The following is a 23,141-nucleotide window of genomic DNA, read 5'->3' as shown; positions in this document are numbered from 1 at the left end:
GTAAGAGGAGAAGGTCGGTGTAGATTATTATGATTTTCTGGTGAGGAGGGCAGAAGTCAATAGGTGGCTAAATCAGACTTTTTTTTTTTTTCCTCTCAGAAAAGGTGAGTTTTCCATATTCAAAGATTTCATTCTGGAGATTTATAGGATACAGTGGCCTTCTGGTTTTGACTAAGTGCAAGAGTAATTCCTCTCTGGTGCTGTTTCCTATGAAAAGCAAGGCTGTGTGAGCCAGCAGCCCCAGCAGACAGCATCTTCCTGTACAGATTCTCCCTGTATTGCTTGCAGGCTACGGGGTGAAGCAGGGATAAGAGCACAAGACAGCTGCTGGCAGCTTTTGGGTGAGAGGAGGCAGTGGCTGCTGCCAAGCCAAGATGATGTTGGCATTGCCTGTGCTTGGCAGCAGCAGGATGACCCCAAGTCTTGCTCCCACACCGCTCTGTTGAGTTTCACTTGGAGCCCAGGCTCCCTCTAGGCTGGTATTTGGGTGTTTTTCCTGATTGCTTCCTTGGGTCAGATGGGACATGTATCCCTGGGAGAGGAAGGACCTAATGCTCCCTCTGTGCATCACTTCACATTGCTAGTGAGAGAGCCTTGGTACCCCAGATGAGGTTAGTGAGCCAGGATGTCCCGCACATCCTTGGTGCTATAAATTACATTCTCCATCTTCTCCACACCCACGCATGTGCCACATGTTCACTGTGCATGTCAGTGCAGTCATTGATAAAGATTGGGATCCTGGGGTCGCCACAGTGACCTGTTTTCAGGGGCAAGTTGCCTCAGCTTGGCAGAAGAAGGTACCTCAAGGCCCCTAGTACATCAGGGAGGCAGGAGGTGATGCTGAGGGAAAGCGAGCCTGTGGATGGTGGGATGCCGGGGTAGCCCTGCTCCATGGGGTTAGAACCTACTCCAGCAGGAGGTCAAAAAGGCAAAGTTTCTTGGGAGGTGAATTATCAGTGGGAGCAATATCGTCAGGTCAAGCACATCGGTGCTGGGGTAATACAGTTAAGGTGCAGAGCCTTGGAGGGAGCCCGGCTGAGGAGTGCAGCATTAAAGCAATGAGCCCAGCTTAATCTGCCCCAAGTGAGGGCAGTGGGGTCTTTAATATTGTGTCAGGCTCGCAGGCCCTTGTTGGCGGGTTATTCTTCACGGCAGCTAATGCCACTGGGCTAACTGAATTAGCCCCTCCTTCCGCGGGGTGAGCGTGGGGTTGCCGGGAGGGCGATCGTGCCTCGCAGCTGCAGGGAGAGCAAGTGATGGCCTGGAAATTCAATCAGGTGAGGAGCCATTGCCATCCCCGAAGGACAGGGAGCAGCCCGACTGGGAGGAGAGCCCAGGCGGGAATGCCAGTGGCTGGCTCCATGTGGTCCCTGTGCAGGGCGGTCCCTCCAGGGATTGCTCCCTGCTCTGGATGGCATGGAGTGCTGTCCTGCAGGCTGCTGCTCTGCATCCATCAGCCTGCTGGGGGTGCCTCAGTGGAGAGCTCATCCATACCTCCGTGCTCATTTCCAGCCTTCTCATGGCTAGGGGCCATATTCCCTTGCACATCCATAGGGAAGGATGGCACAGGGACATGCTGGGTGGGACATGTGGTGTGTCTTCATCCAAGATGGGCATCCCTGGGGTCCATCCTCCAGCAAATTTGAAGCATTTCTGTTTTATTGGAGGTGAGGGTTGGCCAGATTGCCTGGCCCAAGGAACTGGCAAGTGGGCCTTCTTTCTGGCTCTGCTGTTGGAATGAGGTGTTCCCCAAACAAGCCTCAACGAGTGATTACATCCTCTTTGCAGAGCCCTGACGGAAGTGCACTTAAGGAGGATGGCTAAGGGCCCGGGTATAGCAGTGGCCTATCAGGAGTCCCCCACCAGGACTAATTTTCTGTCCTTAACAAATATAAGGAAAAAGGAAACTGAACCTTGTAGGCATTTGCCTGTTGTGCTCCAAACCTGTCACTGCTTTTTTTCTCTCCCTGTCCCAGCAATGCCTTTCTTCTTCACATGTAATTACAAGCACACTCCTGGTGAATCCTGCAGCATACCATGAGTGGGTGATGGTGTCCCTGTCCAGCACTGCCTGGATGGTGCTGAGCTCACCTGTGTGCCTGGGGCCCAGGACACCTTGCACCCAGGTGGTGGCACTTTGTCAGCCCCAAAGGCAGGAGTGACTGGCAGAGGCCACAGAGAGTGCTGTGGTCTCAGGGACTGGGACAGCAGAGCCATGGCAGAGGGTTGGTCCCTTCCCATAGGACACAGTGTCTCACCCCACCACACCAACCCTTTCTGCACTGAAGCCCTGTCCCTTTGCCCCTGCCACCAAGGCAGACAGAGTCTCCTTTGCTTTCCCAAATGCCCCTTTGGTCTTCAAACCTGCCCCATCTCTCTCTATCCCTCCTTCCCTCACATTACTATAAATGGAGGCTTTGGCTGCCTTTAAATAGTCATATCTCTCAGACAAGCTCATGTCAGCCATAAATTTTACAGTAATGATGATTTTCTAAGTGGGTTGACTGGAGCTATTTCCGCTTCAGCCTCAAGTTACTGCACAAGTCCCCCCCAGGGTCTGGCAGCCTCATTTGTTGTCCCCCTAATTGTCATTTCTCCCATACTCACTTGGGCAGAAGCTGGAAGGAAAACTGACTCTGGTGCTGGCCCTGACCTTCTTGGTTTTCCCACCTGGGAGAGGTTTTGGAGGAGGGAAGGGAGCTGCAGGGGTGAGACAGCACTGGCTGCCTCTAACGCAGGCAGGGGGAATGGCTACAGAATCCCAGCATATGGATGCCCTTACTTCTCTCTGCTCTCCCCCAGCCGAGTGAAACCAGCCTGGACGTGTGAAAGCTGTAATTGCAGGTAATCCCCCTGCACTGTGCATGGTTTGAATTTGGCAGAGAAGGAATGTGGAAGGGAGAAGGGGAATTACTGCCCGAATGTGCTGCAGGGCCAACATCTGCCCGAGTCATCAGTGCACATCTGGCTGCAGCAGCCTGCACTTGCAGCCCAGCCCGTCACTTTTTAGCCCATTGGGTCTGTCTCAAGCTCCCACTTAAGGGCAGGATATGGACATGCTGGTACTGGGAACCTTAGGTTGTTGGAGGAATTACTCCCTTCAGCTGCTATTGCTGCTGATGTTGAGTGGTCACTCACAGTTAGTGACTTAGTTTTTCTATTTGTAAAAGAGATTTAGTCTGTCTGAAGTGCCATACTCAAGGATACTCATCTCTAGCTCTTCTGGAGAGAAGAGCCACACTCTTCCAGGTTTGCCAAAGACTGGCATTGCTTGTCAATACCCCCAAAGTGCTGTTGGAGCAAAGGAAGAGATTCCTGCCTCCAAATACAGCTGAGATCAATGAGGTGGGGGTCCCTGCTTACTTTTTGTTTCTCTTGAGCATGATCTCAAGAGACAGCAAGCTTTCTGAAGCATTTCTGCCTTGCAGAATCTGGTCTTTGAGAAGGAAGAAGCAAAGCAGAATGGGCAAAGTAGGAGACAAAGATTGTCAGTATCAGAGGGTCTTTGTTGTCTCCAGGTGCCCTGGACCCCAGTGATCTGTTTACATTGGATAAGGATGGAAAGCCTCCATCACACTGACAAGATGTACTCTTGGTAATTCCTTGTACTTTTTGGCTGTGGCTGGCAAGCTTGTCCTGCACTCTAGGAGGGTTGCTGAGACCAAGGAGGAAGCAAAAAGCATGGGGCACATGGAATGGTTCAGAGCACAGACAGAAGCTGAGGTCTTGGTGAGGGGAAGCTATTTTATCCAATGCCTGCTTTCTGTGGCTGGGCTTGATCTGATCTCCAGTGAGAGGGAGGTTAGAGAGACAGACAAGCAGCTGGAGATCCACCCATTGCTGTTCTCTGGGTGAGGGCTGGCCCTGGAGACCCCTCTGACTGTCTCATCCTGATTCTCTCAACCCTTCTCTGATTCCTTCACAGAAAAGACCTGCTGAACTTTCTCATCTCGACCCTTCATCTCTGACGTTTTGTTGGGAATGTGCCTTGTCAGGGAATAAATCCTTGCTGCTGGTGAGCCACAATGCACTGGGGGGCTTTAAGCAGCAAGTGTGTGTTGTGCATCTCCTCACAAATACAGCTGAGCACCCTCCCTCATAAGGAGCCTGCTTGGGACTGACCCAGAAGCCAAAGCACCTTTTGTTCAGTTGCTTACATCCCTCCCTGCTCTCCCAGCCCTCCTGAAAGCAGCCTGACCACGTTCAGTGAGACAGCAAACACAGCCTCCTCCCAGGCAGGATTCCCAGATAACCCCCGGCTTTCTGGGGGCAGTGCCGGCTTCAGAAGCATTGTCTCTTTGGAAATTAATTTTCCTGTCGATTTCCTTATTTCTCTTAATTGATGAGGGGCAAGTCTTAGGCGTGTTGCCAGCGGCACCAGCCACAGCCTCCCGTAGGTATCAGTAGAGCCAAAAGCACTAGCACTGAGGGTTGGGGAGTGTAATGAACTCTCAGAGGACTCGTTGCAGCTCAGCCCATGCTCTAGATTAGCTGAGGAATCATCTGGCCCAGCTATTAACTGTCCCATTTAACATCATAAATTATTAACCTAATTTTGAGGAGGGTTGGTGACGGATCACACTGATTTTGTTCGCGTTTCTGCAGCCTCTCGCACAGCCTGCTGGTGTGGAGTAAGCCACGGGCAGGGCCTGAGGGTCTGTGCCTCCAGAGAAGGGGAGAGACAGGGCAGCACAGTCAGCTGGCTGCAGAACCAGCTCTAGCTCTTCTTACAGAGCTCAAGGAGAAGCCTGAGCAGGGAGAATCTCCCACTGTGTAAGAGCTGCCCTGGGGAGGAGCAAAGCCACCCACTCCTGAAAACATCTGCACTCATGTGGGGCACATCTGCACCCCTGTGCATGGGTGTCCAGGACCTCTACCCCCTTACTGGGTACTAGTATGTGCTGGCCACTCTCAGTGGAAATCCTTACCAGAGACATTTTTTAGCTAGCTGAAGCACTTTAGTTCCCATGGCAAAGGCCTGGAGTCAGGAGTTTTTATTCCTATGCTTGTTGTAGATTAGAACTTGTTTGAAAAGTTTACTTCCTGGGAAAAGTTTTAAATAAAATTGTAGGGGAAAGTGGATTCTTTGCTATGAAAGTTTTAAACCTTTCAGAAGGTTTTTTAAAGCCAATTGAAGTGTAATGAAAATTTAAGGGAGATCATCCTTTACCTTTAAGGGAGACTATACCTTTGTCTTTCTTTGAAAAGAGAGATGTGTGCAGGAGGAAGGGGCTAAGAATTGCACTCAAACCAGCATTTCTTTTAATTGAGTAGAAAAATTTTGAAATCATTTGGTCTGTTGAAAAAGCCATACAACCCTGAAGGAGAGCAAGCTCTGAAATCCTTGTAAAATGCCTCTTTCATTCTGGCATCACCAAAAGGACTTTTTGTTTTCCCACAAGCAGCAGTGCTGCTTGGTGCTGCCTGTCCATGGTGTGCGAGCGCATGGCCCTGGGCTGGCCTTGTGTGTGCCCCCAGGCTCTGTCCCACAGAGGGGTGGGGGTGACATTTGGAAGTCAGCATTGCCCCAGTCCCACCCCTCTTCAAGGCTGCTCAAGATTCAGGGGCTGTAGGACCAAGCATCTCTGCACGTGGAGGTGCTGGGGGTCAGGATTAGCAGGCTGAATTGATGCTAAAACGCACCCAAAAAAAGCCTGAAGAAAAACACAAAGAAGTGCTTTTGGTTATGGTGAGAACATGGAAAAGTGTCAGAGTCTGTATTAAATTCGCCACTAACCTGCTTATCCCTGAGTACCCATCTACTAACCACAATTCCCTGTGGCTCATCATGTGCTTCCTGCCACTCTTTCCCTTAAACAGTGAAACAGGGAGTCCTGAATTTGCAGACTCACAGCTTTGGTGCTCTCATAATCCCTGTGCTTGATGTCAGGCTTTACACACGTAGAATAGAGGAGGAAATCGCCTTTGCCAGAGGCCCAAACCTCGTGCACGTGCAGTACAGACCCACACAGGACTGATGGCCAGCACACGGATATAAAATACAGTGCCCTGCCATAAAACACGCACTGCTAGTCTATATATTTTGCAATCCCTTTAAAGATTTTTTTTCTTTAAACCCCTCACCCTAGCTCCCTCCCCATTCTCCCCCCCAAAAAATTATTATAAAGAATTATTGCCATTAGTACGTCTTTCCCAGTGAAAGGAGAAAATCGCCTCATTCATAATTTATACCCTCAATTACTATTAATAAAGAAATATTTCAGCAGAAAATCGCCTGGGAAAATTACACGTAACATTGCATTAACATTCTATTTGAACATTTTCATCACATTTGTTATAGAGTTAATAAGAGGGATATGCTCCCCTGACTTCTTCATGAAATTATGGGCTGCCTATGATAGTTTAATCTTTTAGACTTTATATAATATATTCACTTTACTAATTGAGCTATCCAAGGAGCAGTTAGGGATGTTCTTAAACGTAGAAGACAAAGTAATCAGGGCCGTGACTTCCTGACAAGAAGATCTTCTTCCGGAGATGAGGATCTGCACGTGTGAGGGGCACAGATGTGTGTGTTTGTGTGCACATGTGCCATTCCATTAGCCCTTCCCCAAGTCCTGCTTGTATTTGGAAGTGAACATGAATGAAGGGTGGGGGTGATTTTCTGACTTTTGAAATATTCCCCAAAACTTCCATTTGTATTTCAGAGTGAAAGGGGGTCTGGTGAACTTGAGTGAACAAAGTATTATTTTGGGAATAGGAAATGCCCAGCATGGGGAGCTTCTCAGGAGCAGCACTTCATGTAGACAAGCCTTTATGCTCAAATTCACCCCCACCCACAGTCATGCACAGATGGTCTCCAAAACTCTGGATAGGGAGGTAGGCTGGGGCGTACAACCCCTCTTCTGCTGTTCCTGCAGCTTCTGCCTCACTTTGTGATGCCATTCAGGACACACAGTGCAGAAAGGCTTCCCCCCACCCAGGCTACAAGCAAACCCCAAACTGGGTTTTGTGAAGTAGAAGAAGTGAGGTAGGTGTGAGCAGTGAGAGATAAGGAGGCACTTGGAAGATGGACACCATGACAGTGCCACCATGGGCATTGCTCTGGACAATCTGTCTCCAGAAAGTGTAGCCACAGGAAGGTTTTGGTAACTCAGTCTTCTGCTCCTGTGCCTGCAGCAACTGGAGCCTTGGTCCAGACTCAGCTGCTCTTGGACCCTTCCTTGCACAGATGCAGCACTGGGCTCTGAAATTTGAGCCCCTCATCCAGTCTGGGAGCTGAACCCATGTCAGGGTCTCTCTGTGAGATCCTCCTTTCCCCTCCATATGCACACAAGGAGCCACTTATCACAATATGTGATCTAGGACTCCTGGCTCCAAGCAGGAGGCTTCCCAGGGCAACATCAGGAAGTGTTTTCCACCAGGTCTATGTGAGAAAAGGCTGCATCATCAGCGTGCTGGAGGTTGCTCACTCATTTAGCCTAAGTAGATGTAGCCCCTAGCAGATACAGAGAGGGATCCATCACTGCAGAGCAGTGGCCCTGCCGCTGGGGATGAGGTGAGCCTCTGTTCACTGCCCTGATAAAAGAGGCTACAGTAGCACAAGGCCAGCTGCTTCATTTCACATCCACAGGGATCTCACATCCCCTCTGCATCCACTGAGACCAGGCATGGACATGGAAAGGGTGACAGGGCAGCAGGTGGCACACAGGCTCCTAGGTGAGAGTTTTCAGTCACCCCTGAAACCACTCTTGTGACTCCCAACCTCTCCAAACTTGTGGCCAATGCTGACAGCAAGCCAGAGGTTTAATGAAAACCTTTCATGTGTTGGGATTCATTAGCTGGAACTCATTAAACAGCAAATAAGAGCCTGGATGTTGCCAACTGAGTCTTGCCAAAAGGAGCTCCTGCAGGTGAATCAGCCAGGGATGGCAGGGGACCCCCATACTGGAGGGCAGGCAGGTGAGGTCCCATCCCTCTTCAGCAGAGCAAGGCCAGTGCATGCCAGCAGAGACGGGTCCTTTCCAGGGACCTCATGGGCAGCCTAGGAACAGCAGAGGCCAAGGAAGGTGAACTGTCCACCCCAGAGATGGCCACTGCCTGGCCCTGGGCAGGATGGACCGTGCTGTAAACAGGACAAGGCTTGTAAACAGGGCTCCAGCTGGGACAAATTTAGCCCTTTGGGGTTGCAGCCCTGGCGCGGCAGGACACGGTGTCAGGGTATTGTCGAGAGGAGAGAGGGAGAAAGAAGCTGAATAAACAAACACAGCTTGTCCCTTTTTCTTTTTTCTTTTTTCTTTTTTCTTTTTTTTTCTTTTTTTTTTTTTTTTTTTGGTCCCAGCCGGACAATTGTTGTTTCAGCCAGACAATTGCCCTGCAGATTGAGGGAACAGGCTGGAGTTCAAGTGAATTTGGCTTCCAATGCCTCCCTTTTCACATTGTGTTTTCACATCAGAATGTATCCTGGCATATGTGGGGAGAGTGTCCATACCTGTGTGCATGGGTAACTCCATGGATGCTCTGCTCACATCTTTGGGCTGGCCCACAGGGATGGGGGCTGCTTTGCATCCCAGGTGGGGCTGAGCAAGTTGGCATTGTCTATATTGTCTGTCCTGCAGGACTTGGCTGTCCCCTTATGCACCAGACTAACACTTGTGGGGTCCAGCAGCACATGTGCAAGGTGATCTCTGCTCCACATGCATCTGTTTGTGCCTCCAGGGGTAGCGCAGCTCTGGAGGTGTCCCTCCACAGCAGAGGGACACTGTAGAGTTGAAAGTCTTTGCAGAACTTTAGAAACAGAGATCAGGACTTGAGTTCCTTTTCTCTTTTTCTGTCATAGAGTTTTAGACAAGTCATATTCCCTTGACAAAATCATCTGTGATCTCTGGAGCAAAAGGCATGGATCTTTTCTTCCAGTCCTGCTCTGCGAGGATCCAAGTCTCTTTCTAAAGGCCGTGTTTGGACGCAGCCTAATTTTCACATCTTAATTTTATTTTTCTCACATCTTTCTCTGACACACACATACACAGGCATGCTTCTATTGGAAAAACGATTTTAATACCCATGGCACATTGTCCTGGTGTGATATAAAATCCAATGACATGTGGCATTTGGAAAAGGTCACTTCCCCCATCAGGATTCATTATCCTACCTCATCCTGGGAAGCCATGGGGTTGCCCCCTCCTTTGCAGACCCCTTGCCCCCTCCCTGGCTACAGGACTCAAGCAGGGAGAGAGGATGAGGCATTGGGTGGCCATGCCATGGACCTTGGCAGTGTCAGGCAGTTTCTGCAGCGAGGGCTCTTGTTTCTTGTTTGATGTCCCTGCACTTCCCGGTGCCTTAATTTTCCTCCTGCCACACAGCAAGAGAACTTACAGGGGTGTGCTACTGGGAAAGCTCTGTGGAGTGCACAACATTGGGTTTGGCTTTTGCTTTTCTCCCCCTGCTTGCTGCTCCCTGTCTGTTCCCTATTGAGTCAAAGCTGGCACCTGTGGAGCCTTTGCTCTGCTCGGTTTCATAAGGGAAACACTCCCCTTCCCTGTTTCACTTGTCCAAATTTTTGGCTGGGTTGGCTGGGAAGTGCCTGTGCGTGTCAGTGCTCACTGCCACCTAGGCAGAACTGAGAAGAAAAACTGGAGACCACATGGAAAGCCCAGCTCCTCACCAGCTTCCCCACCAAGCATGGGGATGCTCACAGCAGGGCAGGAGTGACAAGCTCTCCTGGTGTTTTTGCATGTTTTTGCCTTTCTTTGGACTTATTTCTGCTCAGTCTTTCGCAGGACCCATTTTGTCCAAGCTGTTTCCAGCCCAGCCTGGAGCTATTCCCTGGAGGGTGGGAGGGTGCAGGTCAAACTTGCTATGGAGGTTGTCTAGGGGTTCTTGGAGGATGCAGTCCCTTGCAGAGCCAAGCATGGACTGCTCCCCATGGGCTGTTCCATGGGAAGGGAACTGGGACCCAGGACTTTTCCACTTGTTCAATAACTACCTTGGGGCACCTTGGCCAAGCTATAACCCTGTTCCCCAGCTAGAAGGGAGGGGAGAGGTGAGGGTGGGTGCACTGAGCGTGCAATGGGCTCCAGGCTTAGTGGGAGGGGCAGGAGGAGGGAAGCAGGAGCAGTTTTTACTGGGGGCAGAAGGATTTTATTTGCAGCAGGGGTTTAATGCTTGATGAAGATGGCGTCTCAGAGTGCTGAGGGTGATGGTGACTGAAGCCCCTTCCTACCATATAAACACCAATGAGTTATGGGTACCCCAGCCTCTAATTACGCAGTCAGCCCCAAATAGGCTGTGTCTAACGAGGCTGACAGACTAATATCTCAAGAGCCCTTAATGTGTTATCATCTCTTGCTGTATGACCTCATATTTATAACTGCTCTGGTGGGAGGTTGAGAAATGTCCTTCTCTTCCCCAAGCCCCCTCCCCAACTTTCCCCCCCCCAGAGCAGCAGCTCTTCAGCCTCATCTGTTAGGATCAGGAGGAGAGAGGCGACTTCTTTCCATCCATCATCAGAGGAGTTCATGCTATTAGATGATTAAAGACATTTTTTATAATATTTGGAAGAGGCTTTGAAATGTCTCTCAAACAGTGTGATTAATGCCTGCTTAACCCTTGCCTGGCTGGGCTGGCGTGGCGGGGAGGCAGGTGCGTCCCAGGGCAGGACTGCAGTCACCCAGCCGTTGGGCACCCCAGGCCTGACAAGGTGTGATTCATGAGCTTGGGGCACCTGCAGGAAGCTCCGGCCTCCAGGCAGTTCCTAATGCACCCGGGGACTTTGTGGTTTCTGAGGCTGCAACGGTTGGGGCAGAAGGAAGCCCTGTCTGCCCCCTCTCCTGCACTTCCACAGGAGGCCCCCAGGCTGTGCCAGTCCAGGTCTGCAAGCTGAACCATTCCACGCTGATGCTGTGGGTTTCAGGGAAGGGCAAGGAGTGGGGGTGAACAACCATGCCCTTTCCCAACTGGTCTGAGCTGGTGGAGTTCTTACTTTACTAATTTCCCGTTCTTTTTACTCAGTTGCTCCAGATGAAGTCTCTCACAAAAAAGATGAAGTCTCTCTCTTAGATGCTCCAGGATCCACCTTTAGGGTGTTGCTTGCTCCAAGTTTGCCACAAAGACCCATGGGGCTGGTGGACACATTCACACTGAAATTGGTGTCAGCATTGGCTCATACCTGCTGAAAGCCAAATTACTGGTATTCCCTGATATTAGTTCCCCTGGGGGAGTGGAGATTTGGCCTCAGATGGGGGAAGTATGCCCACCTCCTTTGATCGTAGGCACAATGTTTCATAATCTCAATTTCTTGTCAATTGATTGCCAGATAGAAGCGACAACCAAAGAGGGCCCCAGGCGTCTGCAACTGCCACTCATCGTATGATTTTAACTCTCCCCCTCTGTAAGTTTGCATTATTTTCTTCTTGTTGTTGTTGTTATCTAAAGAAATCTCCTCTCCCTCCCCCTCCAAAAAGCCTCATAGAAATTTGAACACCTTTGTTGATTTGGTATTCAGTGTATAAATATCTAAGAAGGGTTAATGCATGATTAATAGGTGTTTTATTAAAATGGTTACTCTGTCATTATAGAGTCAAAAGGATCAATAGATTTCTTATAATCATGGCTTAAAATCGTCTTTAACACCAGTGCTTATGGGCTTAAAACCTGGGGCAGAGCATTTAGAGGACCTGGGTGGGGGTCTCCTGTTAACTCCTTCCAGCTCTTTCATCACCTGAAGTGTGACTGTTCAGATGGAGAAAAGTCAACACGGGGCTGCACATTCTGTTACAGTTACCATCCACCTTATTATTGATGGGTATTAAAATTGTCACACCTGAGTGACAGAAAAGGGGAATGGAAAGCAGGAGAAACTGGGGATGCAGCTGGATAAATGCTCTTTGTTACCACAGTCAGCAGCACCTCACTGGAGCAAGGCTGGGGCATGGCCAGGCTGTCTCTCGTCCATTAGGTGCCTCTGCAAAGCAGCAAACATTGGCCAAGCATCACCATCACAGCCTGGCTCCTTCTCTGAGTTGCACTGCCTTTACACCAGGGTAAGATGGGGGATTCCAGCCTTGCACAGAGGTGAAGTCATGTGCCTGGTGTGAGGCAGTGTGGCAGTGGCCAGGGAGGACTTGCCTAGTGCCACCTGAGTCACCTCAGCCCCTGGGGCTGCCTTTCCAGCAGCTGGATGATGGTGGGTCTGGTTGGCCCAGCCCTTTGGGATGTGTGTTCCAAGCTGCTGTTTGGTAGCTCCAGGAGCACCGTGACAAATCCCAGAGATGCTGAGCTGCTGACCCCCAACGCGAGGTCTCTGCAGAAGGAGGTGCTGTTTAGACAGGCTGACATGGGAGCATCTGAGCCAGCCCAGACAGGGGACTGCAGTGCCCCTCTGCCCCCTCACTGCCCCACAGAGCAGAGGGGAGATCCAGAGGTCATGCAGGGGGTCTGTGGTGTAGCCTGGACAGCAATGCAGAGCACTGCAAGAGCAACTGGCGCTGTTCCCTGAGTGATTCCCGAGTGTTTCCTGAGTGATTTTGGCAGCCTCAGCTGTGGATGTTGGCTACACACTCATGCAATGGAGACCTAGATCTGCTGTCTAGTGAGCCAAGGAGATGTTGGTGTGCTGGGACCAGTCCTCGTAGCCTGAACTCCCTCCCCATGCCTCCATTTCTCCCTCCCAGGTGTATCTGTGCCACTTCTGTGCAGCCCCTGGCCCTACAAGCCTGCCCAAGGCTGGAGACTCTCACTCAGAAGCTGTCTCTGATGATTTGGCCATGCAGAGTGACTCTGCTGCAGCCCCCTCACTCACTCCCTTGCCCTGCATGAGGGCTCAGCCCCATTCCCCACCAGCCCTGCCAGCCAGCTGGATTCAAACCAGTCAAGGTGACATAAATCAAGGTCATCCTGTTACTTTCCCTTTCTCTTCCCTGCCACTCCTGCACTCAGCTGCCTCAGGCTGGCTTGAACAACTCCCACTTCTCAAGAAATCCCAAGTTTACCCCATCCAGCTGGCAGGTGTGTACCTGGCACAGGGATCTCAGCCTGCTGGGAGGATATTGCTGCCTCCACCTCCCTTCCCCACCAGTGTCTGTGTGGGGTTGGGCAGAGATTTTCCAGATTCCCTGGATCCAGCTCTCTCCATCCCTGTCTCATTGCTTATTTCTGGGCTATTATGTTCGACAGGGAGAATTTGTTTCTGTCCAGAGCAGATCCCCGGACAGTCTCAAACCTCTGAGGATTTATCATCTTGAGCTTTTGTTTGTGGGTCTCCAGCTTTCTCTGCCCCAAGCCCAGATGTTTCTGTGTCTCCTCCATGGAGCCTGGTGACCCCCAGGAGCTCTGACCCTTCTATTCCCTGATGGATGTCCGGTCATGCAGCTTCCCCACGCCCTGGTCACACACACGCATGCAAAGGCTGCTGCTGGGGGCAGGATGCTGCAGTCACAGAAGCAGGGGACATGTCTGTCTTACCTACCAGGAAGGTGATGGCTGTGGCTCTTTGTGGCTTTGCTTTGGAGGGCTGCCAAGGGAGGTGGCCTAAGGCAGAGCACACTGGGCTCCCAGCACAGGAATCTCCTGGACACTGAGATCATGTTCAGCCCACCCTGGGACTGGTGGGAGAAGGCTGAGCTTGTCCCCTTCAGCCCCCAAATTGCATCCCTGCTTGCCTCCCTGCTCCACAGCAGCTGGGAGGGCTGGGCACAAAGCAAGGTGTGACCCCCTTGCTTGTCTCGGGCCAGCAGGGACATACCCTCATGTCTAGCACAGCTGAAACAGCAGCAGCCGCCTGTTCTGAGTCACAGAAGGGTGACAGTGGGGCAACTCTACATCTAAACAGATGTTCAGCTGCCCTGTGACCAGCGTGGGGACTTTGGGGTCCCTCCCAACCGGTTCAGGTCTGTTAGAACAGAGCTATTGACTGGCATAGTTAGCAGCTGGGGTTGTGTTTCCAAATCACCACCACTGCTGAGTTAGATGGGACCCCTCTTGTCACCCTGCTCACTTTCATGCTGTCACAGAGGCCACTGTGTCAGTGGCAGAAAGCTGATCTGAGGGCAGTGGAGTGTGACAGAGGAGGAAAGGGGTGCAGGGCTGGTCCACCAAAGCGCCGCCCATGCAGCCCCATCCCCTCCCTGGCTGCCCACATTCCTCTGCAGCAGCGCCAGGAAGGGGGGGACCAACCTTTGGCATGTTTATTGACACTCCCTGAGTTCATACTGTGACTCTACAATCTTTCCCTGAGATTATTAAGAATTAATTGATCACTTTTATATTCCCCCCGATACCCGGTGCTGCTTTGCGACAGGCGGCAGGAGGAGGGAAGGGAGGCGGGAGGAGGGTGGGGTGTGTGTAAAAAACACACTGATAAATGTTAATTACTCTTTTACAGCCCTTGTCAAATTCCAGAGCAAGTCGTAAATTCATTAAACTCTAACGGATTAAGCACATGCAGCTTATTTAGTCGCCATAAACAAGATCATTTGGATGTTGATTTTCCCCTTTTTATTGCTGCAGCAGAAAAGAGGAAAAAATCAGATGAGGGAAGCAGTTGGTGGTTACAAGGGAGTCAGAAAAGTTTGGATTTATTTCATATCTTGTTTCCTTGCTCTTTGTAGTGTATCTGCCCTTGGGTTGTGCCAGCATCTTTCCAGGGAGTCTGGCCACCCCAGGAGCCATGTCCATGCCCCAGGCAGCATGGACAGCCCTGGGATAGAAGGGCCATGTTGTACAAAGGGTGTCCATGTCCTCTCTGTGCTCCAGCAATGCCTTTATAATGCTGAGGCTCTTAAAGACCCAAGCAAGGCCTGGATGAGCAGAGATGGGATGTTTGAAGACTTTTCAGTAATGTTTTAGGTTGTGATTCCTGCTCTGCTCTCCATCATGCTGGGAGATCTCCAAGGATAAGTTGTCTCCAGCAAGGCTCATCCAAGGCTCTGGGATGCAGGAGGCTGCTCTCAGCCACTCAGCCTGTGCAGACTGAGTTAGCATAGAAGCAGCTCTGCTCATTCTGGGATGTTGCAGCTCATTGAATGCTATCCCAAAGTGCTGACTGTGCCCAAGTGAGATGACCCCAATCAAACTCAGCCAAGAGAGGAGACAGAAAAGGGAAGTCAGGCTGTTAGGCAGGGACACGGTGCCTTTGGCTGCTCTGAACTCAGGAACATGGCCCAAGGTCTGCCAACCCACCCAGGAGCTTGCCATCTTCTGCTTGCCTGTGTTAATAATCCAGGCTGACCTCCTGAACTGTGGGAGCGGTGGAAGGAGAATGAGAGGAGGGTCATGGAGATTAATTAATACTCAGGACTCTAATTACAAGTTTCTTCAACACAGGACTTCGAATGAGAAGCAGGCTCTGAAGCAGCCCTGAGTCCTGCTGCCCCTCAGCTGGGCCTGCTGAAACACCTCCTGCTGCCTTGAAGGAGTGGTTTTACTGGGAAAGGGATAGCCAGTGGGGGACAGCTGGTGCCTGCGTACCAGCACCTCCCACTGCCGCTCCAGGGCTCCAGGCTGTGTGTCCAAAAATTGCCACACTGCTGCATAAATCTGTCCATGCCCTGGGCTGAGTGTTGGAGACCTGCTGCCATCCTTAGCACACCCAGCCTTGGTCCAGTGGGACAAGAGCAGGAGGTGGCCTGGGGGACCAGAGGTCCCTGGTGGGTGTCACAGCCTGGCTCTGTGCAGGGGAGGGTGCTCCACAGGTGTGGTGCTGGCAGGAGCCTGGCACTGCTGGCTCTGTGGTGCTGATCACCCATCTCCAGCAGTGCTGGCCCTGCTTCCCCAGCCTCCCCAGCCTCCAGCAAGGCTGAGCTCAGCAGGAGCTGCAAGCAGCCATGCACTGCAGGCAGCAGAGGGAACTCTAAACACCTCACTGGAGCGTGCTGCCTGGCTGCTGCCAGAAAAAATTTGGGCTTTTACTTCAGAGTCCTCAGCAGCTCTTCACCTAAAGGAGGTGACCTGGGACTGGAGGGGTGCTGATTTGCTCCCACCCCATCTTAGCCCATCTGTGCAATGGGGGTACACCCAGAAGGTCTGAGCTGTGAGTACAGCCTAACTGCCCCAGCCCTGCTCCCCTCGAGGAGCTGCCAAAGCGCTCAAACAGGACAGCAAGGAGCTGCCAGCATCCAGAGCCCCACTCCCAGCAAGCATTTCCCTCTCTCAGCCTTTGCATCAAGTACAATGTGCACAGACACCAGCAGAAGCATCCCTGCCCATCAGATCCCTCCATGCTTTCCTGCTGTGCGGAGGTGCCCTCCAGAGATCTCCCTGGGGCTCTGAGCACAGGCAGGGCATCCAGGGGTTAACGGAAGGAGCATGTCCCACGCTAAGCAGTAGCTAACAGCCACCAGCTAATAACTTTATGGCTTCAAAGCAGGGCATTTATCATGCTGAAGTTTGTTTATTCACAAGGTATATAGCACATTATACCAGCACTGTGTTTGGCTGATAAATTCTCTGTGACAAGCAAGGCTACCAATGGGGACTCACCAAGTCCAAAAGACCAGTAGCTTTTTCCTGAACTCTGCTTTCTGAGATAAGGGTGTTTTTTCCCTCTTTTGTTTTGCAAGGAGGAAAGCAAAAAAATTAGACAACCTGTAAACTTGGGAAAGAAAAAAAAAATGGTGACTTGTATTGGAAAAGTTGTCCAGTGCCATGATGCCCCAGTGGGGGCATAGGAGAGGGTTCTGATCCTAGTGAGGACCAGGTGAGCTGTGTTGGCAAGTGATGCCTATGGGCCTGTGGCCTTGTTGGGCATATACTGAGTGAGCACTGACAGGCTCTGGGTGTCTCCAGGAACAGCCTATCTCAGTCCTGTTTGCTTTCATGGAGGTTTTTTTTTGTTTTTTTTTTTTTTCTTTTTTTGCAGAAGTATTAGAGAGTGCTCTGGCAGCTCTCTGGTTCTTCTTCAGTGTTTCTAAAATGAGCCATAATCATAGCTTTCATCCCTGTTTTGAGCTTACACATGTGTGGGATTTGTTACTGCTTTGACACAAGTGCTGTGTTCCCCTGTACCCCTTGCTCTGGGTTGAACTGCTCTAATCCCACTAATAATAATGACCTTCACATTTCTGCCTTGCTCTATCACAGAAGCCAAACCCACTTCGCAAACATTAACAAGCTCGGCCTCCCACCTCCATGCAAACATGATAGGTCAGGATTATTTTTCCCGCTGCAGTGGTGGGGAAACTGAGGCATAAAGCAAGGAGTGTGCTGACCTGAACCCACTCAGAGCTGACCTGAACCCCTTTGCTTTAACCCGTAGACCTCACTGTGCTCCAGTTTGCACCAATGTAGGCTTTTCTAGGTGTCACCTCTGGAGCAAGACTTGGGGCTGGTGGGAGGCAGTGAGACAAATCCTGATGCCAGGACCTACCTCTGGAGTGTCACTGAGGGTTCTGGAGGCAGGAGATGTTCCTCCTGCTGGGGAGTTGGGGACACACTCCACACTGTGGGGGTTGTGGTGTGCCAGCTCATCCTGGCCTTTTCCTGTGGAGCTGCATCCACAGTGCTTGTGCCCTTGCCCTGCTGAAACAAGCAGAAAGCCCCCACCATGCCCCAGTGTCCAGTGCCCAGACAGGGGTATGTGGATGCCCAGCTCCCTACGTGAAACATGCTCTGATGTGTGTCTGCAGGGGCTGCTCGCTGAGGGCACCTTGGTGCATTTACCTGTGCACACACAGGTGTGTGTAAGCACTGATCCATGAGTGCACTGGGTGCATCTCCATCCCCAGTGCCGTGCTAGGGTCCATCCCTGGCTGCCCATCCACCCGGCTGTTCCCAGGCATGCTGCCAGCCCAGCCTGTGCATCCCTGGCTGCATCCCTGCTGCATCCCCCGCCGTGTACCTGCACGGCGTGCGCGGCCGGCCGCGGATCTGCATCGGTGCCTGCGTGCAATGGCCCCTGCAGGCTGTAAATACTGGCAGTGTGGCGGGGAGGTTGAGCGGTTTATGGCTCAAGGTCAGGCCCGTGAATCATAAAAAGGTGTCGGAAGGAGCATTAACTCCTAGCCTTCACTTGGTCTCTGTGTGGTTTCAGGCGGGGCCCCGGAGGCAGTGATTAAAGGGTGCACCTTCCCCTTTCAGTTTTACGGTAAAAGGAAAGCAGTAAATTAGAAGCCCACAGGCTGGGGCAGGCAGGGTCCCAACAGCACAACAGCTAAGCAAGTACCTGCCGTGCGCCCCGAGACTCTGCCTCTGGCTCTGCACACCCCAGCACAGCCCCACACAGCCCCTTCCCATGGCAGTCCCTGTCCAGGAGCAGTGTCCTGCTGCCACGTGGTGGGCATGACAAGGGACATCCCTCCATCCTTGCCCAGCAACAGTTTGGGGTGGCCGGGGCTGTTCAGTCCTGCTCACCCCACAGAACAGGAGCGCCTCTTGCTCTGCACCTTTTTATGACTCCGGCTGTAATTAACTCCAGTAATAAATTTTTTTTAATCCAAATAGATATAATTAATGTTTAATGCCCCTGTTTTCTTGTGAATTGTCAGGACTATTAAGAGCTGAGTATTGATTGAAGAGGCATATGTTTCTGCTGCTGAGGTGGGACTGCAGAGGCAGAGGGCCCTGATAAAGTTGTCGGGTCCTGTCCCGCATCTGGACCTCAGTACAGTGAGTTGGGGCTGGGGAGAGTTGGGGCAACATCCAGCACTGCAGGGCTGACCCTGGCCCAGGGAGGCAGAGAGGAAGGGATGAATGTTGTCTTACTTTTTCCCACCACTCAGCTGTAGGTACCCTCCAGCACTGTGGCCTTTGGTGAGCACTCAGTCATGGGGCATTGCTGCCAGCATATGCTCTAAACTCGCCATCTCCTGGAGAAGGGCTTTCAGAGACAGAGGTGTGAATACACCCTGGTCCATTCTCATACCAGATCCTGCAGCTGACCCAGCTTGCAGCTGCCCTGGCACCCTGGCTTGTAACCACCACCATCTGCCATGAGACATAGGAAACAACACCTTCCCTGAGTGCTGCTGTTGCAGCCAGTCCTGATAAGGCAGTGTTTGAAGGGCTGGGCCACTGCCAGACTGATTTCTCCCAGCTCCTGACAGGGCCAGTGCACATCAGCCCCAGGATCACTGCAGGTACTGCAGCCCTTCTGGTGCTGCTTTCCAGTGGGCAGAATGAAGAATTCAGGGCAGTCACATTCTGTGCCCCTGTCCCTGGGCTGGACTGAGCATTGGATGTCTCTGAGGAGGAGAGGAAGGGAGCCTTGCAGCATGCCAGGAGAGAAAATACTCCTCCTTTCCCTTAAAAAAATGTGCTTTTTCCCCTGGGGAATGGCATTGCAGAGTCCTGGAATTGACGCAGCTGCCAGAGGTGATGGATGGTGCCAGCTGATGGAGCAGAGCGGGTCAGCAGAGCAGAAACCAGCAGGCACAAAGAGAGAGCATCCCTGCTAAGCAAGGCAGGCGGTGACACCCTGTGCCGGGCCCACAACAGCCCCCTCTCTGTTGGGCTGGACTGGCACAGCTGGAGTACCTGCGGTGCCACCCTGCGATGCCCCCGGAGTCACCCCAACTGCACCCGCCAACAAGAAGGGCCTTTCTTCATCTCCACACAAGCCCTGATTGTTCACATGCTTCCCCTGCTGCTGCCTTGTTCTTTTGCCCTTCCCAGAGATGGTTCTGGGAGGAAATGGAGGATTTGCAACATCTGCATGACCAGAGCTGCTGGGACTACAAGGTTTCAAAAGGAACTGAGACTTCTCATGTGAGTCCAGACCAGGTTGTCTTGGTGCCCTCAGCAGCCCCATTCCAGGACATCTCAGTTCCCTCAGCAGCTGTGCTGTGTAGCTGTGCAAGCCCACGGCCCACCCTATCTCAGTCTCCCCACCAGTGGCTGAGGTCCTGCTTCACTTTTGCAGATGTGCAAAAGTAAAAGTCCTGCTTCACTTTTGCAGGTGTCCTTTTCACTCACAGGAGAGCAGGGTATGTCCCCCTCAGGCGTGGGTGTGTGGGTAGGATCAGGAGGAGATCCCAACAAAGGCAGGCCACACTAAGCTGTAGAAAGGAAAAGCTCTTTGGAAGGCTGGAGTGAAGCAGCATGCACTGAGCCCCAGGCTTGAGACTCAGGACTGCAGGATGCTCTGTCTCTCTGGTGGGGGCAGCAGGATCTTCACCTTCCTTTCACCCAAGCATAAGGAAGAGAAAAAGCTCCTGCCTCAGCTGGGAGGCCATACCTTTCACTCAGATTCCCTTCGACAGAGGCTTCAATGTCCTCCAGGGATGTGGAGCTGCATTGTCCCTCCTGCAGGCTGGGGACACTGAGCAGGTCTCCCCCAGATGTGTGTCAGCAAGGAGCCCAGGTGTCCTGGCTCCAATCCCATGCTCAGTCTCCAGCTGAGGGATGTGTGCTAGCTGGAGCTGCTAGGCTGAGGGATGTATCTCTGCAGGGATCTGAACCCTCAACTGTCATCTTTGCTCTCCAGCAAACCCAGCTGCTGAGTCCCTGTGCAGCGCCGACTGCTGCTCCAGCAGATGTGAAGAGGACAAGTGCAGGAAGGGGGCTCAGCTTCAAATCGATTCTGAGCACTGTGATAAGAATCTCTTATCACCCTTGTCAGTGTAATGGCTGGGACTGAAATGCTGGGCTGAGTAAAAGTCAGGTTTTTGCAGACCAGAGGTGAGGAGGAGACAGGGCACAGCAGGGAGCAATTGTGGCTCTGGAATGAGGTCCCAAGGCTTTGAGTCCTGCTTGCTCTCCAGTGACACTCTAAACCAGCTTTTTTTCCCGGCTTTAGACCTGCCCCCAGCTTCTTTCTCCAGCTCCTTCCAAAGAAGAAGAGCTCCCAGTGACACAAATAAAACAGTGAAGGAATAGGTCCAGCACATCCAGACCATGCATGGTGGTAAGGGGCACACAGAGGAGCAGTCCTGGGGGCTGAATATTGCCACGAGAGACCAAAAGTGAAAGGAAGAACTGAGAATTTCATGCTCCCATATCTGCAACTCCCTCCAGCCTCTTCTCACCTTCCCCTGAGCCGGGCTTATCCCCATCCCTTTAAGGAGTGCAGCACAGGAATGCAGGTTCCGAGGAGCCAGTGGTACCCAGGAGCCAATGGAGCTGACAGGGATCTGGCAGGGATTTCCAGGCCTTTGGGAATTCCCTCTGTTCCCACTGCTGTCCAAAAGCAATGGCTAAGGGAAAGGGAGCTGCTAAGCTTGTATGCTCCAGGTGGTATTAGACTACATAGAGACAGCACTGAATACCCTCATCTGTAAGAGGCTCCCCTGGTGCCCTGCTGATTTTCTGCCTTTAACCCCTCACGCTTCCTCCCTGCATTTATTAACAACTGTTGATTGGGATTCCAAGGTCGTCAAGCCTTGCAGAGGTGCAGATAAAATCTAAGGCTGCTGCAGTCCCCTGCATCTCCAGCCCCACCAATCCCCTTGTCTATCTACAATCTCTCTCCTCCTGCTAAGCTTTGCTCTGGCAGACAAGCCCCAGAAGGTTAAACAGAAGCAAGGCTGCTTCTCTGTCCTCCTCCAACAACCATGAGCTGGGGATGTGTCAGCTTTCCACCTGCCAGCCTGTTCCCTTTGCAGGGGCTGTGTGGGATGCCCTGCTGCCAGGTGGGGTTGGACCTCAGCACTAAGGAGGGCAACACTGTTCCAGAAGGCTTGCCCAGGCTCTGCAGCTGCCTGGGAGGTTTTTCTGCTGGTTCCACAGTACTTGTGTCAAAAAAACCCTTCTTGAAAGATCCCATGAGCCCCCTGCACATGGGTGCCCTGCTATTGGGAGCTCTTAGCCAGGGTGAGGTGCCCCAGTGCATGGCAGAGGGGCACCTCTGCACAGCAGGGGCTTTGTTGGGCCCAGCAATTTTTCTACTGGAGAGGACAACTCTGAGCAATGGACTAGTTTTTCCTATCATGGACCACATCCAGGTTTCATGGCTGCTTGGTGGTCACAGAAATGACCCACCACTCCTAAGAGACAGTTCAGGAATTGCCCATTTAATTCCTGCAGGAGCAGTGTCACGTCGAGAGAAATTGGCCCCACCAGAGGATTTATTAATTTCTCCTTCCCTCTGCCTCCTGACAGGGGCTGTGCTGAGATCCTCAGAGTTATCTCACTAAAGCCAAGGGGAGCTTAGTGCTTAAATGGTTTTCATGCCACACAGAAGTTTAGTGCTTGTCAACAAGTCTGAGGTCTTGCTGAAAAGGCTCAGCAAAACAAAGCAGCAGGGAGAGGAGGAGAGTAGGCACCAGTAGGCTGAGAAGGGGGAGCACATTAGCCACATCTCCAGAGCACCTGTACATGGGAACATCACATATCCATCTCCAGGTATCCCCACTAGAAAATTTGGCTGCCCCACTCTCCAGCAAGAGTTGTGTTTGGCCCAGCTCTTAAGTTTAAACCTCATGGAAAAACCTTTATACCTCACTAATGTGGAAAAACAGAGCTGGCCTGTAGTTTTCAAGCCCTTGTTTTTGTAAGTCTCTTGCAGAAATAGATGTACACAAATATTTTGTGTACTGTATTCACCAGGATGCATTTCCTGCTGAGGCGAGCCCGGGGCTGGTGGGGCTGAACGCTGTTGCAGTAACGTGCTGGCTCTGCAGATGGGGATAGCAGAGCTCAGAAACCAAACCCAGCTCCAGATGCTACTGAAAAAGCCTGCCCTGCCTTGGGAGGACAAGGAACACACCCTCACCTCCTCAGGCATCCCAGGACAAGGAACACACCCTCACCTCCTCGGGCATCCCAGCTGCCCCGCTGGGAAGAGAAAACCTTAAAGCAATTTTCTTTCCTTTTTGGGGAGCTGGATTTCCTGGGTATGAATTAGTTTGAGCATGGGATAGCTCAGTTCAGGCTCTGGGACACAGATCTGATACAGGGGGCATCTGCAAGGCACATGTCACAGGCGAGCTGGAAGTGCCAAGGCCTGGAGGCCACTCATTCTGTGGGCTCCTGAGGAGCTGCCCCACACTTTGGTGGCAGCACAAGGAGCAAGGAAGCACAGACAGCAGGGCAGGCTGTCCCCACCATGGTCATGCTGCAGCAATAGCAGCCCCCAAGCCAGCTGCTCCTGTGGGATCTGTGGATGCCAGGGGGTCACTTGAGTCAAACGTTTGAGCAGGTTTGGGAGGAGGGCTGGGTAGTTTATGGGCAGTAATAGCATTTACAGCCCTGCTGGCTGAGGCACTGATCCATGGGGAAGGGAGACCTCTGGTCAGAAAAAGAAAAAAAGC

The 23,141-nt window shown here is 51.9% G+C and overlaps 1 protein-coding gene across 6 annotated transcripts in view; it reads left to right on the top strand.

Moving 5' to 3' along the window:
* RNF220 (ring finger protein 220) overlaps positions 1–23,141 on the top strand; it is a 213,741-nt gene that overhangs the window by 78,825 nt on the left and 111,775 nt on the right. For 4 of the 6 annotated variants that reach the window (XM_074545911.1, XM_074545912.1, XM_074545913.1 and 1 more), the window contains one exon: positions 11,276–11,350. The exons of the other annotated variants lie outside the window; for them this stretch is intronic. In XM_074545911.1, the coding sequence (XP_074402012.1) occupies positions 11,276–11,350 (75 nt within the window). The remainder of the gene's footprint in view (positions 1–11,275; positions 11,351–23,141) is intronic. 6 annotated transcript variants of the gene reach the window in all.

This window comes from Zonotrichia albicollis, chromosome 8, assembly GCF_047830755.1.
Source record: "Zonotrichia albicollis isolate bZonAlb1 chromosome 8, bZonAlb1.hap1, whole genome shotgun sequence".
NCBI classification, from domain to species: Eukaryota; Metazoa; Chordata; class Aves; order Passeriformes; family Passerellidae; genus Zonotrichia; species Zonotrichia albicollis.
Note: the sequence above shows the minus strand (reverse complement) of the source record. Positions and strands in the feature narration are given on the sequence as shown.